The sequence below is a fragment of the Protopterus annectens genome, chromosome 2.part0, assembly GCF_019279795.1.
Source record: "Protopterus annectens isolate FY-2018-M chromosome 2.part0, PAN1.0, whole genome shotgun sequence".
NCBI classification, from domain to species: Eukaryota; Metazoa; Chordata; order Ceratodontiformes; family Protopteridae; genus Protopterus; species Protopterus annectens.
The window spans coordinates 1,374,775,715-1,374,800,777 of record NC_056728.1 but is presented as its reverse complement, the minus strand read 5'-3'; the positions used below and the strand labels follow the sequence as shown (position 1 = coordinate 1,374,800,777).

The 25,063-nt window shown below is 43.4% G+C and overlaps 1 protein-coding gene across 1 annotated transcript in view; it reads left to right on the top strand.

Moving 5' to 3' along the window:
* The window catches only part of ZGRF1 (zinc finger GRF-type containing 1), a 2,981,513-nt gene that overhangs the window by 1,720,025 nt on the left and 1,236,425 nt on the right, over nt 1-25,063 (top strand). Inside the window, 1 exon segment of the mRNA XM_044061551.1 lies at nt 20,378-20,492. Within this exon segment, the coding sequence (XP_043917486.1) occupies nt 20,378-20,492 (115 nt within the window).

Here is a 25,063-nt window from a genome sequence, read left to right as displayed (position 1 = left end):
TTTTAGGAAAGCATTTAACTATATTATGTCGTCGGATACTCCGACTCCAGTTTTGTCTAAAAAACGCAAAGATAAGGACCGACACACGAGGTCCGCGGCCTCTACCGACACCACGCCAAAGCCGATTACATGTGCTCCGGTTCTCAGCGAGGCACCTATGCAGCCCCTGACTACCGACGACACTTCTTTGACGGTGTCTCCTGTGCCCGAGGTCGCAGGCTCCTCGGCCCACACCCCGACTACAGATACCGAAGCCACTCTTGGCGTTGAAACTCAGAATGTGGACAGGTCAACCTCCACTCAAGGTGTCTTCAGACCTTCCTCTTCATTCTCCATCAAGGCTTTCACTAAGTCTAAAGCAACCATGCACTCTAAGAAACCAGCTACACAGGGCCCATCTCCAGGCCCCATGCCTAAGAAACAGATGCTTAAAATGGCTGAGGATTTAATTACTCTTATCAGAGGTTCTCAGCCCCCACCGGACAAAAGGCCCAGAGTGGTGGAAGATTCCCCCTCCTCTGATCAGGGCTCCATTATTTCAGAGCACTCTGATGATCAGGAGCATTCTTACTCCCCTTTTGAAGATTCTGATGCGGAGGAGTCCACCCCTTCTGTATCCCCCCCTGAGGATTACTCATTTGGGGAAACTTTGCATACCTTAAGGGAACACTTCCACTGGGAAGGCCAAGATTATTCAGATTCCAAGAAAAGGCTTAGGGAATTTCTCTTGCTACCTCAGCACAGGCCTCTGGCTATACCTCCTGTCTTGGACATCCTAGATGATGTTTACTCGGAGGCCTGCCTTAACCCGGACTCTCTACCTCCAGCTCCAGTTAAGCCTGACAGGTACTACAGGGTTCCTGACTCACACCAATTTCTATACAAAAGCCATGCTGCTGACCCAGAAACCATCTCACAGGGCCCCAAGGGAGTTAAGGCCTCCATTGCTAAAAATCCATTACCTTCCGAGAGAGATTCCAGATCTTTAGAAAGGTGGGGAAAAAAGGTATATACCTCGGCTACCTTAACCATGAGGGCCTTAAACTGTCAGTTCCATATGCTAAAATACCAACAGTTTTTGTTATCACAATTGAAAAGTAAAATGTCACAACCTGAACAACCAGACTTGAAGGAGTTGCAGGATTTGATGCATAGTGCAGAACAAGTGGGTAAGCATACCTGACAATGTGGTTTTGATGCTCTAGAGGCCTCATGTAGAGCTGCTGTTACAGGATCAGTCATACGTAGGCATGCCTGGCTCAAGGAACAAGCCTTGCCTGATCATGTCAAAGCTAAATTCCTAGACGCCCCTCTTCAAAAGGATGTACTATTTGGTGCTAATGCTGAGGAGGTATTAAGGAAAATGGAGGAAAAGGCTAAATCAGTGCAAACTGTGAAAGATTTTCTACAGGTACAACCCCCACGTTTTAGTAGAAATTGGCCTTCCAAAAACTGGTCCTTTTCTGCCACGGACAGACCCCAAAGAGGCAGATACAGGCGCCCGAGGGGCAGAGGACAATCCCAAGGATCGTTTAGAGGCAGACAATGGCAAGCTCCTACACAAAGTGGTGGTGAGGATAACTCGCAATCTTTCAGAAAGCAAACCCGATGACTTTCCCCTTTGCATGCCAACCAAGTCTCAAATGGCAGCCCCCTTAGGAGGAAAGCTGGCATTATTTTCAAAAAATTGGCATATTGTCACAAAGGACAAATGGATCCTGGACATTATAAACAGAGGCTACAAATTCCATTTTCACACCCTTCCAAAAATGAGAGGCATGCCAAACCTGCCACAATCAAAGGGCAGAGGCACAAAGGCAAATTACAGATCTCATAAACATGAAAGCTATTCAAGAGGTACCTACGCACGAACAAGGTCAAGGTTTTTATTCCAGGCTATTTCTGGTACCAAGGAAGGGAAAAGATTGGAGACCTATTTTGGACCTATCCATCCTAAACACATTTCTACTGCACCAAAATTCAAGATGCTCACTCTACAGCAACTTCTTCCCATGCTGGGCAAGGAGTCTTGGCTGGTAACATTGGACCTCAAGGAGGCATACCTGCATGTCCCAATCGGACAAAATTGCAGAAGGTACCTCAGATTTCTTGCAGGTTCAACCCATTATAAATTCTCTGCATTGCCCTTTGTCTTATCTACTGCGCCCAGAGTATTCACGAAATGCCTGGCATCAGTAATTGCCTACTGCAGGCTTCAAGGGATACAAATATACCCCTATTTGGATGACTGCCTGATCCAAGCGGACAGCAAGCACATTCTTCTGAAACATCTGACTTATGTAATAATGTTGTTGAACTCTCTGGGATACACAGTCAACAAAAAGAAATCAAGGCTAATACCCTCTCGGAAGATAATTTTCCTGGGTGCCAATTTGGACACAAACACCCAGATGGCCTACCTCACGCCAGAGAAGCAAGGGCAACTAATTCAATACTTCAGAACACTAGCAAATTGCACCAGGCTGACTGCAAGGAAAATCCTGCAGGCTCTGGGATTCATGGCATCTTGCATCTTACTAATCCCATGTGCAAAGCTGCATATGAGGAAACTACAATGGTACCTGAAAAACATATGGTCTCAACACAGCCACAGTTTGGAAACAATAATACCACTAATTCCATGTCTGCAAAAGGAATTTCTGTGGTGGGCTCAAGCATGTCAAACAAACACAGGTCTTCCATTCAGCAAGCCTCAAGCAAATCAAGTCATCATAACAGACGCCTCGGACTACGCCTGGGGGGCGCACATGACAGATCGGTGCATTCAGGGCAAATGGTCCCAAAAAGAAAAGCACCTTCACATCAATCAAAAGGAAATGCTAGCAGTAATAAATGCTATTATAGCTTTCAAGGACCTTCTACAACCAGGTCAACTATTGATAAGAATGGACACCACCACAGTTATGTGGTATGTAAACAAACAGGGAGGAACACATTCTTACCCCCTATGCAGACTGGCCATGTCACTTTGGAACATGGCCATGGACTTACAAATGGAACTACAAGCACAGTACTTGCCAGGCAAGGAAAACACGCTGGCAGACAACCTAAGCAGGAATATGACAGATCCACACGAATGGAAATTGCATCCAAAAGTTTTTACAGAAATAATCCAAGAATGGGGAAGGCCAGACATAGATCTCTTTGCCTTCCACAAAAATCATCAATTGACAAAATTCTGCTCAAGGATTTTCCATCCAAAGACCTGGAGAGTGGACGCTCTCTCTTTTAGTTGGACATCAATGACAGTTTATGCCTTCCCACCTCTTCCTCTGCTGCCCAAAGTTCTATTGAAAACCAGAGCAGACAGACCAAAGATGATTCTCATTGCTCCGGACTGGCCAACGCAGCACTGGTACCCACTCCTGAGGAGTCTGACACAGTCCCCACCATGGACCCTGCCTCTAATGCCTTTTCTTCTGACTCAGCACAGCTTCAAAACTCTTCACAGTCAGCTAAAAACACTCAATCTAGCCGCATGGAAGATTCCTTAGCATCACAACAGGCCCTACTCTCCAAGGAGGTGCAGGATGTCATTTTGGAGGCCAGAAGGCCATCAACTAGAAAAGCTTACTCCGCAAAATGGAAACGGTTTTGTGTCTGGAATGAGAAAAAGGGCCAGGATCCTGGAAAACTGAATTTACCTCAAATAGTACAATATTTGGCTGAGCTGCTAAGCAGTGGACTTTCATTCTCCTCCATCAAAATCCATGCCTCAGCCATTTCTGCAGAATACAACACTGATCCACCTTTGTTCTCTCACCCTCTCTTAAGACAGTTCCTCAGAGGGGCTAAGAATTTAAGACCTCCAAGGAAACAACCAATACCTGCTTGGGATCTTAATTTCATTCTGGAAAAACTGACCTTGCCTCCCTTTGAGCCAGCTGCCTCATCAGATTTGCAATATTTGTCCTGGAAAACAGCTTTTCTTCTGGCTATCACCTCAGCTCGTAGAGTTTCAGAACTACAGGCTCTCATGGCTGTCCAGCCTTTTATCATCTTCCATCAGGACAGAGTTTCCTTACGAACCAACCCGTCTTTTATGCCTAAAGTGGTATCCAGGGTAGCTTTAAATCAGGCCGTACATTTACCTACTTTTTATCCTAATCCTCAAAACAAAGAGGAGAGATGACTACAATCCTTGGACATCCACAGACAACTGCGTTATTATTTGGACAGAACAAAGCATTTCAGAAAATCAGAACAGCTCTTTGTGTCCTATGCGGTAGGAGCTCAAGGAAAGCCAATTTCCAAACAGACAATCTCTAAATGGATAGCCCACTGCATCCGCTTTTGCTATTCCTTTCATGGCAAAACTGTTCCTACAGGCATTAGAACTCATTCCACCAGGGCCACAGCCACCTCTGCAGCCTTCCTCAGAGGAGTTCCTACCAAGGATATTTTGGAAGCAGCCACTTGGAGTTCTGTGCATACCTTCTCCAAGCAGTACAACCTACCATTATACTCCAAATCTAGAGCAGGCTTTGCCACTGCAGTCTTGCAGGGCATTTTGGCTCCTCCTAGTTCCACCTAGTGCCTACCACCCCTTTCTTAGCTTTGGGATTCTACCCATCAGTTATGACTGCAGCTGTATGCACGATGAACATAGTACAGTTTTGTACCTACCGTAAATGTAGATGTTCGAGTGCTAATACAGCTGCAGTCCAGGTTTCCCTCCCTCCTTCCCCTCTTGGGACAGGCCTATAGGCTAACACATCCTCATACAACCTGATTGCGGTATTCATTTATGATGTATTTGCTTGCAACTACTGTATTTTGATTATATTGCACTGCATTATTACACAAATTTATATATATATATATATATATATATATATATATATTGCCTTCCTTCTGGGGGCACCTGACATCTGGGGCAAGAAAAACTGAAGAAAATGGCTTCGGCTGGTTCCTTTATACCCCTGTTGCACTGACGTCAGGGAAGAAGCGACGACAACCGACACCGGACCTAGACTTTGGAATTCGGCCGACCGAGGACCCGCCTGATGGCAGGAGAACCCATCAGTTATGACTGCAGCTGTATTAGCACTCGAACATCTACATTTATGGTAGGTACAAAACTGTACTTTGCTGCATATCCATACGTCAAACTCCACTTGCACAATCCGCACGCAAGGTCTCAACCTGGTCTGTGACATTAATAGAACTTGTTGGTGGGATAGATTTGTGTCCCAAAGACTCCATCTGTGGAATAGACTCCCTCTCCATGACAAGCAGAGTACCTCACTAGCCCACTTTAAGAGTAACATGGATGACTGGATGGGAAACAGAAAATACACCCTTACGGTCCCACCTGTGTCCCTGCTCGACAGGGGAAACAGGTGCTGACTTTGTGGGAACATGGGCAAAATTATTGGCTAGGCTTATAAGAGCCTCTGGGCCAATAGTCTAGTATTATCTTATGAACCTATGAATATACCACCTTGGGACACACAGTCTGAGAGTATCATAATGTCTCTTATCATATAGTCCCGGGAGGTACATTGCAAGCCATTTACACCTATATGGACTATGATGAAGTCGTACTGGTACTTGCATTCTAATGACTTAAGTGTGGGGGTGATTTGGCAGATCCTGGCCCCTGACAGACAGTTGACCGTGATTTTCTCCTTATTCACACTAGTGAGAGGGACATCTGTATATGTCCCAATGGAGTTTGCTTTGATTAAAATGTTGGCTAGGGCTTTAGCTTGCCTTATGGGCTTTGTAGTTGAGGCTTCAAGGTTATGGCTGTATGTGTAGTGTTGGATGTTATTTTGGGTGGAGTGCTTTGGGGTTGCTGAGGATTCTTTTTGTAGGTTGCTTTTAAGTGCCTCATGATATGTTGGTCTATATGTTGGGTCAGTGCAATGTGTTGTGGGTGTAATGCTTATGTTATTGACAGCCATATTGTTATTTTGACTGCTTTTATGTAAGAGTCTTGTCTCCAGTGACTTTCTTTAATTACATCTGTCATGTACTGTTCCCATTTCAGTTGTCAGAGGACATGAGACCATACCTACATTGCCTGTGAATGCCCAAATCTACCAAGCTGTTGGCAGAGAAATTAAGATAAGTGCTCATGCATGGTGCCAGGTCTTTTTTTGGAAAACTACAAAGGGGGTGGTACAGTAGATGTTTACAGCAGGCTAACTTGGGTAGCATCTACAGCTAGGCTATGTATGACTGAATTTGTGTGACAGTGCTCCTCTGTGCCCAAACAAGTTGCTATTTGCAAAACTAAGTACTGGTAAAAGTTCAACAAGAAGATTTATAGTGAAAATATAGTTTCCAGGTGCATGCATTTGTACATAGCACTGATAAATACCACTGTGCCACTAACGGCAGAATTTATAAAGTTTAGACCAAATAAAAAGCTCTGTGGCTAATGGAACAGTCTCACTTTAAGCCTCAGTGTGTGTTTCCTAACTTGGACAGACCAGGCTACCTTTGTACTGCCACTAAAATTGCAGTCATAGTCTTCTTAATGTAAAAACATGCTTTAGTTAGCCAAAAGTGAAAAAGTACCAGAAACAAATCAAGCAAGTAATTACAGCAAGTAATTATGAGCCAAGTCTAAGACAGACAAGCCAGCAATGAGGAGGACACATTTTAACTCATTACATCCGAGTGATGCCTCCAGGTGCATGTGCAGTTAACTCCTACTGATGCCTCTAGGCGTCAAGTATTTCTTGCTCATATTTGCATCAGTAATTCCAAAACCATGCTATGTACATGGTTTTAAAAGATTTCATCTTAAAGCTTACACATTGGCAAGCTCAACTGCATTAACATTTGACCTCCATCTAGTGCAGATAAATAGATATTAACTGTTGTTTTTATAATATTAACATATATAGATATAATTTTCACATTTTTTCTAAATATCTCAGCAACCAAGTACCACAGACAGAACTTCTTAACCTCATATGAAAGCTCTCAGCTAGATGAATAAAATGCTGCTTGACAGTATGTGGGTAACTTGAGTGGTTGCTGAGATATTGTAAGTTGTTTACAAAATATGACAAATTTAATAGTTACTGTGTTTACTGTGACTTATAAAATTTGGTTTAAGACCTAGAACATAAAGAATACTACCACTATAAAACTAGTCTGTGCAGAAGAGGTTGCCATTTGTACTTTTTTCATAACCCCTATGGTTCCAGAGATATGAAGATTTGTTTAAAATGTGTGGACATAATTTGATTCTGTCAAAAGGCTTAGACTCCGCCCATTGGAAGTTACAGTGCAAACTTCCTGAGCTCCACTGTAGTGAATGAGAAGTGCACCAACAGCAGCTAAACCTGGGAAAAGCAAATATACTTTACAGTGATGAAATGCAGAAAAATGCAATAAATAAATTGAAAATACAGCAGCAGTCTTCAGAAATACCTTAAAGAAGTACAATATTTCAATTTAAAGTACTTATCTTAGCCTGGATGGCACCACATATAAGCCAAACCTCTTTTATAACACAGGTGAGAATGCCAAGTGTTGATGAGTTCTGTGGAACTGAGCCAAGTGCCACACAGTCTTGCCAAATTTATAAACTCAGAAGTGGCTAAACCAAATAAAAACCCTTATGTTCAATGAAACTGTCTCACTTTAAGCTTCCCTGTACATTTCCCATCTCATAGAGACCAAACAACCTTTCTACTGCCACTAGAATTGCAGTTCCAGTCTTCTTAATGTAAAACCACACTTAAGTTAACCAAAAGTGAAAAGGTATCAGAAAAAGTCAAACTAAAACAAGTTTGTTTAATTTGTTTCTGGTTCCTTAAGTGATTCTAAGGCAGACAAGCCAGCAACGAGGAACATACAATTTAAGATTTCAAAGTACACTAGCAACAGCTAGACCAAAGAAAAACAAATCGACTTCACAGTGATGAAATGCAGAAAAATGCAATAAATTTGAAAATACAGTGGGTACTAGAAACAAATCAAACAACTAGCTACAGCAAGTAATTTCATGGTGATTCTGAGCCAGACAAGCCAGCAATGAGTAACACACACTTTAAGGCAATTTCAAAGCACACTTCAGCAGTCTAAGGGGAGGGTCTTCCTAACTCATCTGTCAGCTCTTAGCAAGATAAGCAGAGGAGATGAGACTAGGTCGAGATTTCATGGACAGGTATACAGTAAGGGTGGACAACTCAAAAGTATTGTGAGATTTCAGTGGACTGGTGTCCAAGTTAAATAAATGTTGTAAGTTTACACTTAAAAGCAGGAAACTGCATTTAAATTTGTTTGATTGAACAATCTCTTTCTGTCACATATACTGCCAAACCTTCTACTTCATTTACTTTTCCAAGCAGTCAGAAGGGAAAAAAAAAGATCTTAAATGGGTTTGCTTGCCCATCCTAGAAAGGAAAATCTCAGTCTTCTACTGTCCATGTATCTCCATGTTCTCCAACTATCACAGACCCAGTAAAAAAATAATTTGTCAGGCACTGCTTTGAAGCAGATTCCTGCAGTTAAAATTGACAGAGTTGTTTCCCCTCCCCCAGTGTAATGAAAATCTGCTGTGCCCAGAAAAGTCCCCTCTCCTGCCATTTCTGAGATAGATTTTGGCAGTTTAACAGCGGCCATATTTCATATGCAGCAATTTTATGCCAAGTCCCCCAATCCCTTTTTTAGAGCCATATGTTCTCAGCAGTCCTCCTTTCTTCTCTTTCCTCCTCAGTGCCACAGTACTTTCAGTCAACCCAAGTCGTCATCGCTCACTAAATTATTCTCGGCTCCGACCTATTTGGTCTCTGAGCCTACTGTACAAATTGTACCCACTCTTGTCCCAAGCTGGACCTTCGGAGCCAGAGTGCTTGGTACCACTTACTGTGTATCCTTCTATTCCAAGACCCCTTTCAGTGTTCACAGAGCCGACTTCTGCTCCGACTCTCTCGGTGCCATCTAGGGAGTCTGTGAGCCGGGGTTCCCCAGTCAGCCCTGGGGGGATTCTCGGCCCCGATCTTCTTCAGTGCCAAGCCTACCCCTTGGAGCGTCGGCTCAGGTTAGCTCGGCCCCTACATCGATCTCGCTGGTTCCAGTGCCTTCCTCTGTCTCCTCGGAGCCGAGGAAGTCTTCGGTGCCGTCGGGATTCGCCTTTGAGCTGATGAAGAGTGTGTTGTCTACCCATTCATTGCCACAGAGGGATACTAGCAATCATCCCCTTAAGGTACTGGCTACTGCCTCAGCACGATCCATTCCACAGGACAGCAGAGATCCAGTGCCTCAGGATCCCCCATTGGGCGAACCCCTCTCCTCCGAGGCCTCCACAGAATACTCTTCTGAGGAGCCACCTGGGAAGAGAACTTGCAAGAGGAAGCACATAGACTCCCCAGATGACTCCGTCACTTCAAACACTGACCTCGACAGCCATACTGTCGTCCTCTGATGCTATCTCATTTGCAGATATTCTAGAGATCCTGAAACAGAGGCGGCTGGCAGGCCACCATGCCTTCTGATGAGGAGTCAGTGTACCTGAAGGTTTTTGGATCTCAACCTTCAGTCTCCTTGTTGTCTCAGCCTTTCGATGAACTCATGGTCAGTCAAAAGGCATGGGAGTCACCTGACACAATGGAACTAGTCCCTCGGAGGCCAAACAAATTCTTGTCACCTCCTTCAGGAAAGGATTTCCTCACTAAGGGGGTACCTGTTGATGCCTTCCTCATCTGTTCATCCTCTGAATAAAGACTCCCGAATGATGGACAGATACGGGAAGCATGTTTTTCGTTGGTGACATTTTCACTCAGATCGCTGAACTACCTATCCCACTTTACAAGGCTACAAAGAGATGATCTGAAAGAGCTAGGAGATACTCTACAAGGTACGTTAGCTGCGGGGGTGAAAGAAGAAGGTCTCCTCCCAGCTGTCCACCTTAAATTTCGTAGTCAACTCCTCCATGAGGCTGATATCCTATGCAGCAGATGGAGCGAGGAGGACAGCGGGTTCTGGAGTTTCCCTTAGGAGACACTCCTTCATAGGTTTATAGGTTGGTACTAGGCTATCGGCCTTGGGGCCTATACAAGCATAGCCATAACAATTCCCTGGCTATTTCTTCCCACAGTATTTACTTCCCTGGACCCCTGTCTAGCAGGGCGACTGACGTGGATGCGCTTGTGTAATTTTGCGGAGCCCTTTAAGTCTGCTTTTACTAATGCCCCTTTTGATGGTTCCTCACTCTTTGGACCCAAAGTAAAAGGCACTCTAACCCGATGCGAGCAGGAAGGAAAAACTCTCTCTGCCGTTGGAGTACGTTTTTCCGTACCTTCAAGACCTTATCCTAAAGGCCAGAAGAGTAGGAAAATGTAGTTCAAAAGATCCCAGAAAGTTTTCCAGGACGCACAGGGTGATTCCTTCCCCGGGGGCAGAGGGAGAGGCAATAATGGTAGATGCCGACCCAGAGGCAGAGGGGGCCCACAGAACCAGGGTGACCATGATTCCTTTTGCAGACGCCCTTATAAGTGCTCCTGAAAGGATACCTGACTGCTCTACTCTGGAGGCAGTCGGGGGACGTTTATCCATGTACCCAGAAGTCTGGCAAACTATCACAAGAGACAAATGAGTACTAAAAATAATATCCAGAGGATAGTCCATTCCTATTTCCAATCCGTTTCCACAGACCAGAACAATCCCAGATGTTTCACTCAATCTAAGGGAGCAAGCAACTATAGAGATTCAAAAGTTGCTGCACAAAAGAGTCATCCAAGAAGTCCTCGGAGAGCAAATAGAATTCGGAACTTACTCAAGATTCTTTTTGGTGCCAAAAGTTACAGGGGACTGGAGGCCCATATTAGACCTAAGCAAATTAAACAAATCTGTCAAGAAGTCAAAGTTCTGAATGGTGACACTGCAGTCTATGCTTCCCTTTTTAGAGAAAGACGATTGGATATGCTCAATAGACCTTCAAGATGCTTATTACCACATAAAAATTGACAGGACATCGAGAAGGTACTTAAGCTTCCAGCTGGGAGCCAGTCATTACCAGTTCCAAGCTCTGCCTTTTGGTCTCACTACAGCCCCCAGAGTGTTCACCAAATGCATGGCAGTAGTCACGGCTCACCTGAGGCGTCTAGGATTCCAAGTGTTTCCCTATCTAAACAACTGGCTTCTATCTGCCACCACCACACATCTACTCCAACAAGCCAGGGATCTAGTTTTGGACGTTTGTAATCAGCTGGGTATTACAGTCAACTTTCAAAAATCTGCCTTTTTGCCCTGTCAACATATTACATTTATAGGCGCAGATCTAGACACCGCCTCTATGATAGCATGTCTTCCAACAGAGAGAGTTGTAACACTCAGACAACAGATACTTTATCTCCTTCCCAAGACCAAAGTGATAGAAAAGATAATTCTAAGATTACTAGGAACAATGGCTTCCACAATAACACTGGTCCCTCTTGCCAGAATGCATATGAGGATCCTTCAGTGGCTGTTGTTCTCCCAATGGTCACTTCAAGAGCTTCCGATGTCTCACCTTATCAGAATAACGGAATTGTGCAAGAATGAGTTAAGATGGTGGATACACTCCACTCATGTGACCATAGGGAGACACTTTGTTCCACAACAGCCCATAGCTACGGTGACCACGGACACTTCTCAGATTGGGGGGGGGGGGCATTATCTGGGAAGAACAGTCCAAGGTACATGGCAAGAACACGAGGCTCACTTGCATATAAATGTCCCAGAAATGAGAGCAGTGTGCTTACGTTGCAAGCACTTCACGACTCTCTCCCTCAAGGGACAATTGCGATACATTGAGACAATATGTCTGTGGTTTGCTACATAAACAAGTAGGGGGGACCAGATCTTACCGCCTTTGTCAAGAGGCCCTGAGAGTTTGGCAATGGGCAGTTTCTTCCCAGTGCTTTCTAATAGCAATGCACATTCCAGGGAAGTCCAGCATGATAGCAGACAAGTTGAGCAGGGCAATTTTAATGCCTCACAAGTGGTCTCTGAATCAGAAAGTAGCAGAAATGATTTTTGGAACATGGGGTTTGCCTTGCTGCGATCTTTTTGCCACTCCCATGAAGGCCAATGCAGCAACTACTTTACCGTAATCCCCCCACTGGGGGAGACACCAAGAGATGCACTTGCTCATGATTGGCCCTCGGGACTTCTGTATGCTTTCCCTTCTGTTTCCTCTCATACCCACAGTCGTTCAGAAAGCACAGTTCTTGGGAAGCAGGATAATCCTCATTGCTCCTTACTGGCCTCGCCAAGTTTGGTTCCCCTTCCTTTGGCCTCATCTTCAGGAGAAGCCTTGGACTCTGGACCCAGTTCCAGACCTGCTGACAGATATGTCAGGGGCACTTCATCCTTCTCTCCACACCCTGAAATTGACAGCTTGCTGCTCCACTTACCAACTTAGGCTTTACAATTTAACTCCTACAGTTAAACATATCTTAATGTCATCTCATAAAGCTTCCACTAGAAAACTGTATTCTAACAAATGGAAAAGGTTTTCCTTTTGGGCTCAAAACAAGAACATTGATCCCTTTTCTACAACCATCCATTCTATTTTGGAACTTTTGGCAGAAATCTTCCAGCAAGGTTCAGCTGCAGCAACCATCAGGGTTCAACTCGCTGCAATATCTAATTTCCACATTGGTGATTCTGTCTCCAATGTAGTGTCACACAGGTTGTGTAGAGCCTTCTTGAAAGTTACCTCATTATTAAGACCCCCCCCTTTAAGGAACCCCTTTCTCCTTGGGATTTAAATTTTGTTTTGTCTCACATGACGTTACCACCTTTTCAGCCCTAGTCTTCTTTAGATGAAGTTCTTTCTTGGTAGACTTTGTTTCTGGTGGCCATAACATCTGCGAGAAGAGTATCAGAGTTGCAAGCTCTTTCTATTAAACCGCCATATTTGATTTTTTCATAAGGATAGGGTATCTTTGTGAACTAATCCATCTTTCTTACCCAAAGTCTCTTCTCCAAATAACATAAATCAATCTATAGAGCTTCCAGTGTTCTTTCCTAATCATATCAGCAAGGCAGAATGCAAATTACACCAACTAGACGTGCATAGACAACTCAGATTCTGTTTGCATAGGACCAAAGATTTTAGAAAATCTGACCAATTATTCATATCCTTCTCTGATGCAAAAATGGGTAGCTCAGTTTCTAAAACTACTCTTTCTAATTGGCTCTCTAACTGTATTACATTCATCTATACCACAAGTCACAGAGATTTACCTTTCAAAGTGAAGGCTCATTCTACTAGAGCAATGGCTATGTCATCTACCTTTCAAGCTAGAATTCCTATGGATAATATTTGTGCAGCAGCTACTTGGACCACTCCTCATACTTTTATCACGCATTACAAAGTGGATTTGGCCTCCAGGGACAGGATTACCTTTGGTTCCACGGTGCTTAAAGGTGTACTCTCGTGAGCCACCCAGGGAAGAGGTGCTGGGGACACTGTCCCATCATTATAAGAATGAAGGTGAGATCGGACAACATAACATAAAAAAGTTATGTACTCACCATAACGTTCCATGTTTGTTGTCCATCTCGCCGTTCATTCTTAGAAACCCTCCCTCCTTCCCCCTGCCAAAGACTCCTTGTGGACCTGGTGGATGTTTTTACTACCTTCAGGAGTTCTTTGTTTTAGTTTGTTTCTCTTTCTATTGGGTATAGTGTGTATATATATATATATATATATATATATATGTATGTATGTATGTATAGTTTACATTTCATTTAGTAGTAGCAGCAAACAAGATCTGGGAAATTACACCACTGCATTGTGGGATACCTACTTGCCACGAGCCAGGTTTGAGACTTTCAGCTATGTATTCAGCCGAGTCGGAGCCGATAATCGGCTCCGAACCCGTCATTGTAAGAATGAACGGCGAGATGGACAACAAACATTGAACGTTATAGTGAGTACATAACTTCTTTTTTTGGGTTAGCAACTTTGGCTCCATCACTGGGGTCTGGCCTTTTGACCCCCCCCCCCCACCTTTCAGGACAAAGCAGTATTGTTTGAAGCCCATGGGTGAGCACCAGCTATATCCTGGGTGGTCCCTGTAACTGATAAGTTAATTGATTTAGCGATTAGGAGGTCTTGGGAAAAACCTGATACCTGTTAGGCAGTCCCACAAAAGCCAAACAGAATTCTTTGACCTTCAAAAGATAAGTAGCACTAGGCCAAATCTCCTGCAGTAAAGTCCATTATTGTGCTGGCAGCCCCCAAGAGAGAGCTTTTTGAAGAATTTATCTCTGTTCACTCTCCCAGTAAAGAATACAGGGTGATGAATAAACTAGGGAAGCAGACATATGCTTTGAGCACCTTTGTATTGAGAACCCTGAACTACACCACAGATGAACAGCTGTCTTTTTTTTTTTTTTTTTTCTGTTCTGAAGATGACTCGACCTCAGGCCCGTTTTGGACCTCAGCCTCCTGAACAAATATTTTCTATTCAGACTTTATTCAGAATTGTCACTGTGCAATCAGTTCTGCTGTGTATCAAGGTAAATGAAGTATTGTACTCACTGGATCTCCAAGATGCTTATCTTTACATAATGATTTCAGAAGAGTCGAGGATATTACTATGCATCAGTTCAGAGTCCTGTCATTTGGTCTCACCAAAGCCCCCAGGATGTTTACTAAATGTATGACTGTCTTAGCAGCTCTTGTGCAACTACCGGGATACAAGATTTTGTTGTATCTGTACAACTGGCTACTGACTGCCCTATCAATTGAGTCTCTTCTGCAGGCCAGGCATTACTTTCTTCATCTTTGCACGTTCCTGGGCATATTAGCAAACTTAGCAAAATCCAATCCCCAACTTACTCAGAAAACCATTTTCATAGGGTGCCATCTGGATATCACCCTATCAATTTTCTTTCTTCCAATAGACAGAGTTCAGAATTTACAGAATGTATTTCATACTCTACTTCTCAACCACTGTCCTACAACAGCCTTGGTTCTGAGAGTGTTAGGCATGATGGCATCATGGATCCTAATGGTCCACCTTGTTCGCTTCCATATGAGGATTTACAGTGGCTTCTTCAAGCTCAGTCCTCACAACTTATTCATCCCCTTTCCAAGACTATAATCATTACAGATTCATGTAAAAAGCATCTGTGGTGATGATTGCAGTCTCCAGTGGTTCAGGTGAGCACACCATTTCATCCTTCACCCCCAGGTGACAGTGATAATGGATGCATCCTTCCTTGGTTGGGGGACATTTTGACGGGAGAGTGGTCCAAGGTCTGTGGGCAGACAGCAAGACCAGTGTTCACATAAATGTCTTGGAATTGAGGGTAGTTTTGCTAGTGCTGCAGGAGTTACAAAAACTGCCTTCTGCAAGGTGTGACATCTGCCCAAACAGAAAACATGAAGGTAACAAAGTACATCAGTGAGCAAGGAGGAATAGGAACTTACTCTTTTTATATTGAGAAGCAACGAGGCTTTGGCAATGGGATGATAGCTTGCTTTGCTCCACTTTCTGGTAACAGGACATATCCCAGGTGTACTCAGTTGCCTTGCAGATAGTATCAGCAGAAATCTTCTCATGCCTCATGATTGGTTCCTCAATCCAGTGATATCCAGAAAGATATTCAGTCACTGGGGCACTCCTTGCTGTTTCTCTTTGCCACCTTGTGCACCACCAGATTCAGCAAATGTTTCACCATGATTCCTCCTTTGAGACAGCCAGCAAGGGGCACTGTGTTACAGCAGTGCTCCCACGGGCTTCTTTTTGCTTACCCGTCTCTCCCCCTAATGTCCATATTTCTGCAGAAAGCAATAAAGTGGAAGAAAATTGTCATCCTCATAGTCCCTTTCAAGCCCAGACAGATATGGTTTCCCTTTCTAAGGCTTTACCTAAAGGAGTATTGCTGGCTCTTGAATCCCACTCGGGACCTGATTTCGCAACCCTCTGGAAAGCCTCACCCAGATCTGCACAACTTGAAACTAACTTCTTGGTTTCTCTATTCCATTGATAGCCAGTGATAATTCCTTCATTTTTGAGGTTGTCAGAATTCCAGTGGCTTCTCAAAAGGCTATCCACAAGTCCTGTCGCAGCAAATGTAAAAGTTTTGTGTCCTGGGCTTACCCCCAAAACATTGCCCCATTATCAGCCTCAGTTTTAGACATTCTCTGCTTTTGTGGCTCTCTTTTTGATTCAGGCTCTAGGTTTTCTATTATTAAGGTCCAGCTGGCTGATATTTCTAGCTTCCGTTTTGGCTTTCAGGAGCATTTACTAGCCTTGCACAAATTCTGTTAAGATGTTCTTACGGGAACCTTCTTAATGACAGCACTGATAAGAGAACCATTCCCTTCGTGGGATCTAAATTTTGTCTTGGAGGTGCTTACTAGTCCCACAATCAAACCAGACTCTTCTGCTGAGCTAAAATAGCTTTCACGGAAAACTATTTTCCTAGTAGCCATCACTTCTGTCGGAAGGATTTCTCCATGCACTTTCATTCTTTTCTCTTTACTTTGGTGTTCCATAAAGGTAATGCATCTCTGAGAATAAACACATCTTACATGTGGATCAAATATTTCACAGCCCATTCATCTACCAGTTTTCTTTCTGAATTATGTAAACAAAGGAGAGTACATATTGCATACATTGTGTGTACATAGGCAACTGTAGTTTTGCCTTCACAGAACTAAATCATTTAGAAAAGATGAGCAGCTATTTATCTCCTTTGCCACTGACAAACTAGGCAAGACGGTTTCTAGAGTGTTGTTTTGAGATTGCTATAAGAGTGCATTTCCTTTATTTATGCGGCCAACAACAAGTGTCTTCCTAACAAACTACAGGCTTATTCTACAAGAGCTGTTGCAACTTCTACTGCCTTTTTTATGGCCTCTTCACTGGATGATAATTGTGATGCTGCCACCTGGTCTTCCATGCATACCTCCACCAAGCATTATAAATTGCACTGCACCTCCAGGAGAAGACATCTTTTGGGGCTATTATCCTGAAGGGTCTGCTATCATGTGGCCAATGGGATTGCATCATAGCTTGAGATTCTGACTCACTTGTCTGATCAAATGGACTGATTGAAAGTTAGGTACTTACCATAACAATAGATCCTTTCATTCTTGTCCATTTGATACAACGACCTTTCCTGTATCACCCTTTCCTATTCTGTAAGACCTGAAAGATCCTTTGGTTGTAGAACATTTAGGTTCATAGGTTCGTACTGGGTTATCTGCCCTAGGGCATTTATAAGCCTAGACAGAGTGTGTGTGGCTTTCACCACCCCTTAGGATGAGAATATTACGCCCATTTAGGGTTTAGTTTACTGTGCCTCTGTCTAGTAGTGACACAGAGATGACCCACAGGGTAAACCTACGATCTCCCATCCACTCGTCAAGATTTCTCTTGAACAGAGTTAGTGAGGGGCTCTGCCTAACATGGACTGGGATTCTGTTCCAGAGTGCAGGGAGCCTCTGGGTTATGAATCTGTCCCTCCAGCACGTCCTATTTATTTCTGTGTTGAGGTTTAAGTCTCTTGCTCTCGTGGCTCTGATGGATTTGGATTTTCTGAGGTGGAGCATGTCCATTAATTCCGGATTGGACATGGCCTTGTACGTCAGGCACAGATCACCTCTGTGTAGGCGGTATGCGACTGAATAGAGCTGGAGTTTTTTTCAGTCGGGCAGCATATGACATATGTTTAAGACCCTTTATTCTCTTGGTGAGGAACTTTTGGGGTCTTTCCAACTGCTGCAGGTGTCGGGTAAGATACATCCCAAATGGGGCATTGGACTCAATCATTGGCCTGATAAGAGAAGAGTACAGGGTCACAATGACCTCTCTTGATCTAGATGTGAAACCCTTCATGATAAGGTGGGCAGTATAGAAGGTCTTCCTAACCACTTTGGCAATGTGAGTGTCAAATGAGAGGTTACTGTCAACCTGGGTCCCTAGGTCCCTGATTACCTCTTCCGTACTTAATGGATTCAGGCAAGATTATTTATGCCTAGGTCTTAGATGCCAAATAAAATCTGAGATAACTAAGGAAAGTGGTGCATTATGAGAGGGAGAGTTCTTAATGTGGCTCAAAGATGGAACACTGATATTGCAGAATCAGATCTGACAAGTGGTTCGAGGACCCACATGTCATATCTGATTGACATTAATGAAAAGATCTGTTATGCTAAGTACATCATTTTCATTTTTGGACCATTATGTCCCTTAACCTGCCTGTATTGGAATCTGTCACAAATGACAAGTGGATAAGGACAGAGATATCCAGAGGATACAAGATTCCTTTCAGAACTCAGTCTAGCCACCTATTGCCCACCACTTAACCCAAACTCTCTCACCATCAGAAAGATTTTTTATGGAGGGAGGTCCTAAATTTTCTCAGAAAAACAAAAGACCCACCCAAGAGGTTCCATCAGGGGAAAATGTGTATGGATTTTATTCCAGGTTCTTTTAGGTGCTAGACAAAGCAAAGAACTCATGCAAGTTGTGGTGCTAAACAACCTGTACACCTTTCTCTCCAAATAAACCATTTGCCTGGTCTTAGTATAGTTGTTCCTTCCTTGTCTATAAGAAGGGGAGTGACTATAATCTTTGGACTTCCAAGATGCCTACCTCTACATAAAGACTGTAGGGGAGTCGAGGCGATATCTCAATTTGTAAGTAGTAGCCAGTCATTATGATTTTTGGATACTTACATTTGTACTCACCTTGGCATTTCCAGTGTGTTTGCCAAATGCTTGTCCATAATCACAGTTCATAAGAGATTGCAAAGCGCCAAGATTTTCCTGTAACTAGATGACTGGCATTTAGCTGCTCCTTCAGTTTAGGCTGTAAATCTGGCAAGGATATGTCCGATTAGAATGTTCCACTGTCTTGGTATTACAATTAATCCTGCAGACTTGCAGTTGATCCCAGTTCCAGCTGCTCGCATTCATTGGCTGCAGCTTGCACAAACTTCTTTTTGGAGTATGTCTTCCACAGGAGAAGATACTGTCCCTTCAAGTGAAAGTCTCCATCATACTGATCTCCAAAAGGATCTCCACACATCTATGCCTTAAGACTGCGGGGCTCAAAGCACTATTCATCCTGATGACTGCCACTTCACACGAGTGTAACAGTGGATATTCAGGATCCAGTGATCTCAGATATTAGATACCGTGTGATACCCAGTTCATATTTATACAACATGTAAGTGATGCACTTGCAAATATCACCATTGGGAATCCATTTTATTTACATACTCCCAAAGCAGCAGTTGCCATGTTCACGTCTGCCCCAGGCTGGAGAGACTCTCTCTGCATACTGCTATCCTGGAGATTAGGGCAATCCTCCTTTACTGTCTTGACCTTTCAAGACTCCCTTGTTTGGGGAGTGATTGATTTCTATTCTGATGTCATAACAGTGGCTTGTTATACCAACAAATAAGAGGGTGCAAAGTTTTACCCTGTTGTCAAGAAGCCATGAGGGTATCTAAGTGTTAGGCATAGAATGGTGATCTTTACCAGCTCACCCTGTCAGAGTTCCTATGTCTTTGGTCTAGAATTAATTTATTGCTTCCTACACGAGCATACTCAGGAAAATCCAAGTTGCTGTGTAGCCTCTACAAGCATGCTCATCTTAAGTGGACAGTTCCCTTTACTTCTGAGCCGTATGCGCATCAATAACTTAAATCTACTCTGTCTCATAAAATACTGCACTTACAGGTCAGAGCATAAGCTTTATGTGTAGCTTTGGATGCGATATGTAAGAACTGTTAAAGTACATTTTTACATTGAAAACAAAATGGCATTAAATTAACAAGAGCCCCTGCTTGCTCTTGTGTGCCTCTTGCTTTCAGTACAGCAATACTCCTAACATAACTCATAATCATTTACTTATATTGTCACCTGAACTATTTCACTGCATCTTTTGCAGCATAGAAACCCTGATATTATTTAAATATTAAAAAATATCCATTATAGGAGTTCTGAATAGCCACGTCATTTGATTATTTTGCCATATCCATACAAGTACCTCCAAACAACTGCAACCAAATACAAAAAAATAAAATTCAGATTCTTCTTGGCATTACTAGAGTTAAAATATGCACTGACCTCTCATAAGATAGTCTGTTAAAGACACAACTTTAAGAGTTATTTCATTAGATTGATGTATTGATTGCAACCCCATCTAAGCAGACATTATGAACATTTTGTAGTAGAGTTAACTGTTGGTCTACAATGTAATAGCTTAAACAGCTTTTAAATACAACATGCTGTCTTGCATTTTTGAAATATTTTATTTATGTAGAATTATGTAATTTTAAAGGCATCTTTATTGACTGCCAATATAAGCATATATTTGTAGAAATGAATTATTTTCTAATGGCTGGTTTATTTCTGTCTTTTTTTATTTACTAGCGATTGTTCATGCCTTGTTGGTTTGTAATGCTAGCACAGAACTTGCCTGTCTGAGAAACCTTCAGGAACATGCTAGTCCAGCCACACTGCCTCTTATGCCATACTTAATTAAATTGTAAGTAACTAGATACAATCCTTCTACTTCTATTTTCTTATTTTAGGTTTGTCTTTAATTGGGGAATATACTAAACGTCATGTTTTAAGGGGGTTTAGTAGGTAGTAGGAGCAGCGATGTATGGTACCCTTATATCCTTTCCATTAACTAATTAAATAAATAATGCATACAGGTTTGCCAGTAACAAGAAAAGGCCCTAGACAAATTTGAGATTCCAGAGTATGCTAGGAAGTAAGATGATTCAGCCATTCTTCCATGTAGAATATCAACAGTTTTCTTTTTGTAGATTTTGTAAAATGTGACACGTACACAATATGAAATAGGTATTTTGGAGATGATCTGTAACTGTTTTATCATATTACCCGTTTCATATTTCATTTATGCATTGAGTGTGACCTTTCTAGGAAAAACATGGAAAAAAGCCTTTATTGTTTAAGGTCCTTTAATTTGCTCTGCTGCATAAAACATTAACATTACCCTAAGATTCTGTTATGTTGCATGTCACAAGAAGCAGTTTTGGTTGCTGTTTCAGAAATATCATTGCATTGCTCTGTTTCTTATAGTGCACTTTACTTTGATACCATCATTTGATGACATGAATGTGACACTTGTAGGCATGCATCATGCAGAATTTACCAACAAATGCTGAATGAAATGAGACTATAAGGGCCAAGTTAGCAGTCTGGCCATGTGTTAGTTGATTTTTAAACTGCTTAACTTTAAGTTTTAGAGTTGTTTTTTAATAACTCTAGTGTGTTATATTCACTGTAAACAGATTAGAAGAGTCACACTTTTAAGCAGCAAGAACAGCTGTCAGAATTGTTCTCACTCCCTGCTTCTTGTAGTTTTGTAACTTTTTTTACATACTTGCAAATATTGCAAGGAGATACAGTTACTGGAGACTGGTACCTACTCATAGTGCCTTGTCGTGCTTCAGTGCTGTGTGTCCAAATGCACAACAGGAAATGTATTCAGATGGCAGCATAAAGCCATGCAACTGAAAGCAAGATGGGAAATGCAGTGCTAATGATATGCATATGTTTCCATGGTGAACATAGTTGTCGCTTGTCTCTCTCTAGTGTAGATGACGAACAGGCGGGGTAGTTTGTTTATGCACTTTATTACATAGAAACACATCAGAATGGATAGCAGCTTTACAAAATATAAACAAACTGATTAACAGACAGACCACACAGACATACATGCTTGCATCTAAATAGCTAACTACAAAATGGCAGTCAGGCTCACACTTGCTCAGCATTTATACACTTGTGCAAGCCCCTAGAAAGCTTCTTAAAGTTGTACACACACACTGATCTACAGCCTCCCTCTTAAATAGATTGTCTTCAGTGAAATGACATTAGAATAAGACGTGCAGTAATGTCGACATTAGAAAGAAACAAAATGTTTATGTCCAAGTTGCCGTGTATCTGTAACATGGTGTGGAAATATGACCTGATCTAGTAACATAGTATTCAGAACTGGGTTTAGCAACAGGGACAGTCTTCGGTGAACAAACTTGTTTCAGGAACTTAGGAATTCATCTCAGGACATTATCGTTGCTACTGAAACATGGCTAAAACCGTACATTAAAAACACAGAATTCCTTCCCCCTGGTTTTGCATGCCTATGCTTAGATAGGCCCCGCAAAAAAGGCGGTGGAATAGCTCTGATCTTTCCCAACACCTTCGATATAGTTTCATACAACTCATCTGTACCCAACTTCTCTACTGCTGAACTCCTAATAACCTTCTTAAAAATAAACAAATGCAAAAATTTCTGTATCATTGTCCTGTACATTCCCCCTGGCAACAGTATTCCCATATTAGAGGATATCCTAGCTTGGAGATCCAGCAATATAATCACAGAAACTATAAATCTGAAGTTGTTAGTCTTCTTTCTATTCATCACTGATGGGTTCGGTTCTGAGCCCTCGGAACCAAGTCGACCTAATACCAAGCTCGCGTGCACCAAAAACTCTCAAGCTAAGCTGCTACCCACAATTCCCTTCTCCCAGTTACCTCAGATCTCATTTGCCACGCAGCCATATAGCAGCATTTCACCAAGCTCTCTAGCTAAGTATTGCATTTTTTCAAAATTTATAGTATTTTGTGAGTTTTTTCCTCTCAAACTCCTCTGTTTCTTGATATCTTATTCAGATCTACCCACGGGTAACCCTTTTCTTTTACCATCGTTGGTAAATGCCCTTTTTACCCTTGTGGTATTCTGAATACCATTGTTGGTATTTCCCCTCTCTTTCCTTCCTTTGGTTTGTTGTTGTGTTGTCCTATTGTGGTATGTCTGAAAAGAAAGAGACTTTGGGTTTTAAGCATTGCTCTTCCTGCACTGGTAAACTCCCGAATAGTGATCTACATGAGGAATGTGTATATTGTTTGGGGGTTCCACACTTATCTGTGAAACCTCCCTGTGACATTTGTGCCAGTTTAAGTCAGTGTACACTGAATGAAAGACGGAATAAAGTAATTCTCAAAGGCCTGCTTCTTCTCCTTTATCTGAGGCTATTTCTGCATCTGAGGTCTCAACCCTTCCATCTGTGGACAAAGAAAGTCCTTGTTCTGATCCCTCTTTACCGTCCGGTATTAGCGGCAAGCCTCATAAGCATAAGGCACATAGGACTCCTCGGTTCCGACCACCTCAGCTCCGAGCTCAGCTCCAGTGGCCCCTACAGAGATTGTCATGACTTCCTCATCGGCACTGCTTTCGGCACCAATGGTTACGGTTCCTACTGTGGTTTCGGCTCCGACCATATTGCTTGCCATTACCTCGGCACTGACGTCCCCCATCTCTGTTCCGAGATCATCGGAACCGATAATGACTTCCACCCCGTCTATTGCTTCGTCTCCATGCCCGCTCTTGGCACCGATAATCCCCCTTTTGCCTGTTTCAAAACTGGAATCCTCAATGCCAGTCTTTACTTCACCACTAACCCAGTACTCCCCATCCTTGGATCCGTTTGCTGGAAAAGCCTTCAGCCCCTTTTTGGACCATCCTGACTCCCCCCTCAGGTATGTTGGCAAGGTCCAACAGGAGCCTATCTGAGTTGGATGTGGTGCGCCTCTTTGATCAGCTGCTGACAGCCAGGGGGGATTACAAATTTTCCTAGAACCCACCCCACTCCTGGTTTTGGGTCCATTACTCCTGCGACTTCCTCATATTCTCCTCCCTTGGACCCTTCAGTTCCGAGGCCCATAGCTCCGACGTCTGCAGGAGGACTCCTTTCCTCTGCGCCGACAGTGACATTGTCTGCTGCTCCGAGGCCCCTTTGGGTGTCGGTTCCTTCGGAACCCACTCTTTTTCAAGCTCATGCTTGGGGGGGGGGTGTGGAACCCTCGGTTCCAGGAACGGCTCCGGTTGTTTCGCCTGCTCCTTCTTCGAATCCGAGGGTGACTCCCACCCCAGCTTTGCTTGAGGCTCCATCCCCGGGAGTGGACCGCGTGGAGTGGGGTGTGACTCCGGTTCCAAGATTGTCTTCCTCGGTTCTGGGCTCCCATTCCTTTTCAGATGGGCCTGCCTTCTGGATGATGGAGAAGGTGCTTGCTTCAGGAAGCAATCCTCCTACGTCAGACCTTCCCCCTGCTCCTTCTGAGCTGCAGCTATCACAGGCCACCCCCCAGGACAACAAGAGCGCAAGCTTCAGGAAACCCCTGTACAGGGTAACCCCCTTTCTGATCCTTCTTCAGATGCTCCCACTGAAGAACCCCCTCAGAAATGGATGTGTAAGAAGAAACACATGGACTCCCAGGAGGAGTCCGTTACCGATGATACGGACTACGATGATGGGGAAGGGTCCCCATGGTCACCCCCTGACGATGTCTCCTTTGGAGACATCCTGGAAATTTTGAGGCAGAGGGGTGACTGGAAGCCCTCCAAACCTTCCTTGGAGGAATCCATATTTCTGCAGGCTTTCCACTCTCGGCCAACTACTTCTTGGGTGACCCCTCCTGCCGATGAGTTAGTCAAGCTCATCATACAGTGGGCATGGAAGAACCCTGATACCATCGAGGCCATTCCCCTGAGATCAGACAAAATTCTCTCTCTTCCAGAGGATCAGCCCCATTGGTCTAGAGGCTTACTAGTTGATACTATGGTGGTGGCAGGTGCCACAAAAAAGGACCTTGCTGAGGAAAGTCCTGCTGTCCACCCATCCAACAGAGAGTCCCGGGCGGTGGACAGATTAGGGAAGCGAGTTTTTGCTTCAGCGACCTTTGCTGTTAGGTCTCTGAAAGTTTTGGCTCATTTTACGGGGCTCCAAAGAGATTGCATCACTGAAATCTCTGGAACCCTCGCGGATCAAGTTTCAGGCGTGGCACGTGATAAAGTTGCTTCCCAACTTGCCACCCTAGAGTCGATTTCCAACTTGTCCATGAGGTTGCTGTCCCACACAACCGAAGGGGCGGCTAGAGCTGCGGGTGCAGGCGTAGTTATGAGACGCCACGCCTGGATGCACATTTGTGACCTCATGGACTCCTTCAAGTCTTCCTTTTTAAACACCCCTATCGAACCGTCAGCTTTGTTCAGTTCTAAAGTGAAGGACACATTAGCCAGGTGCA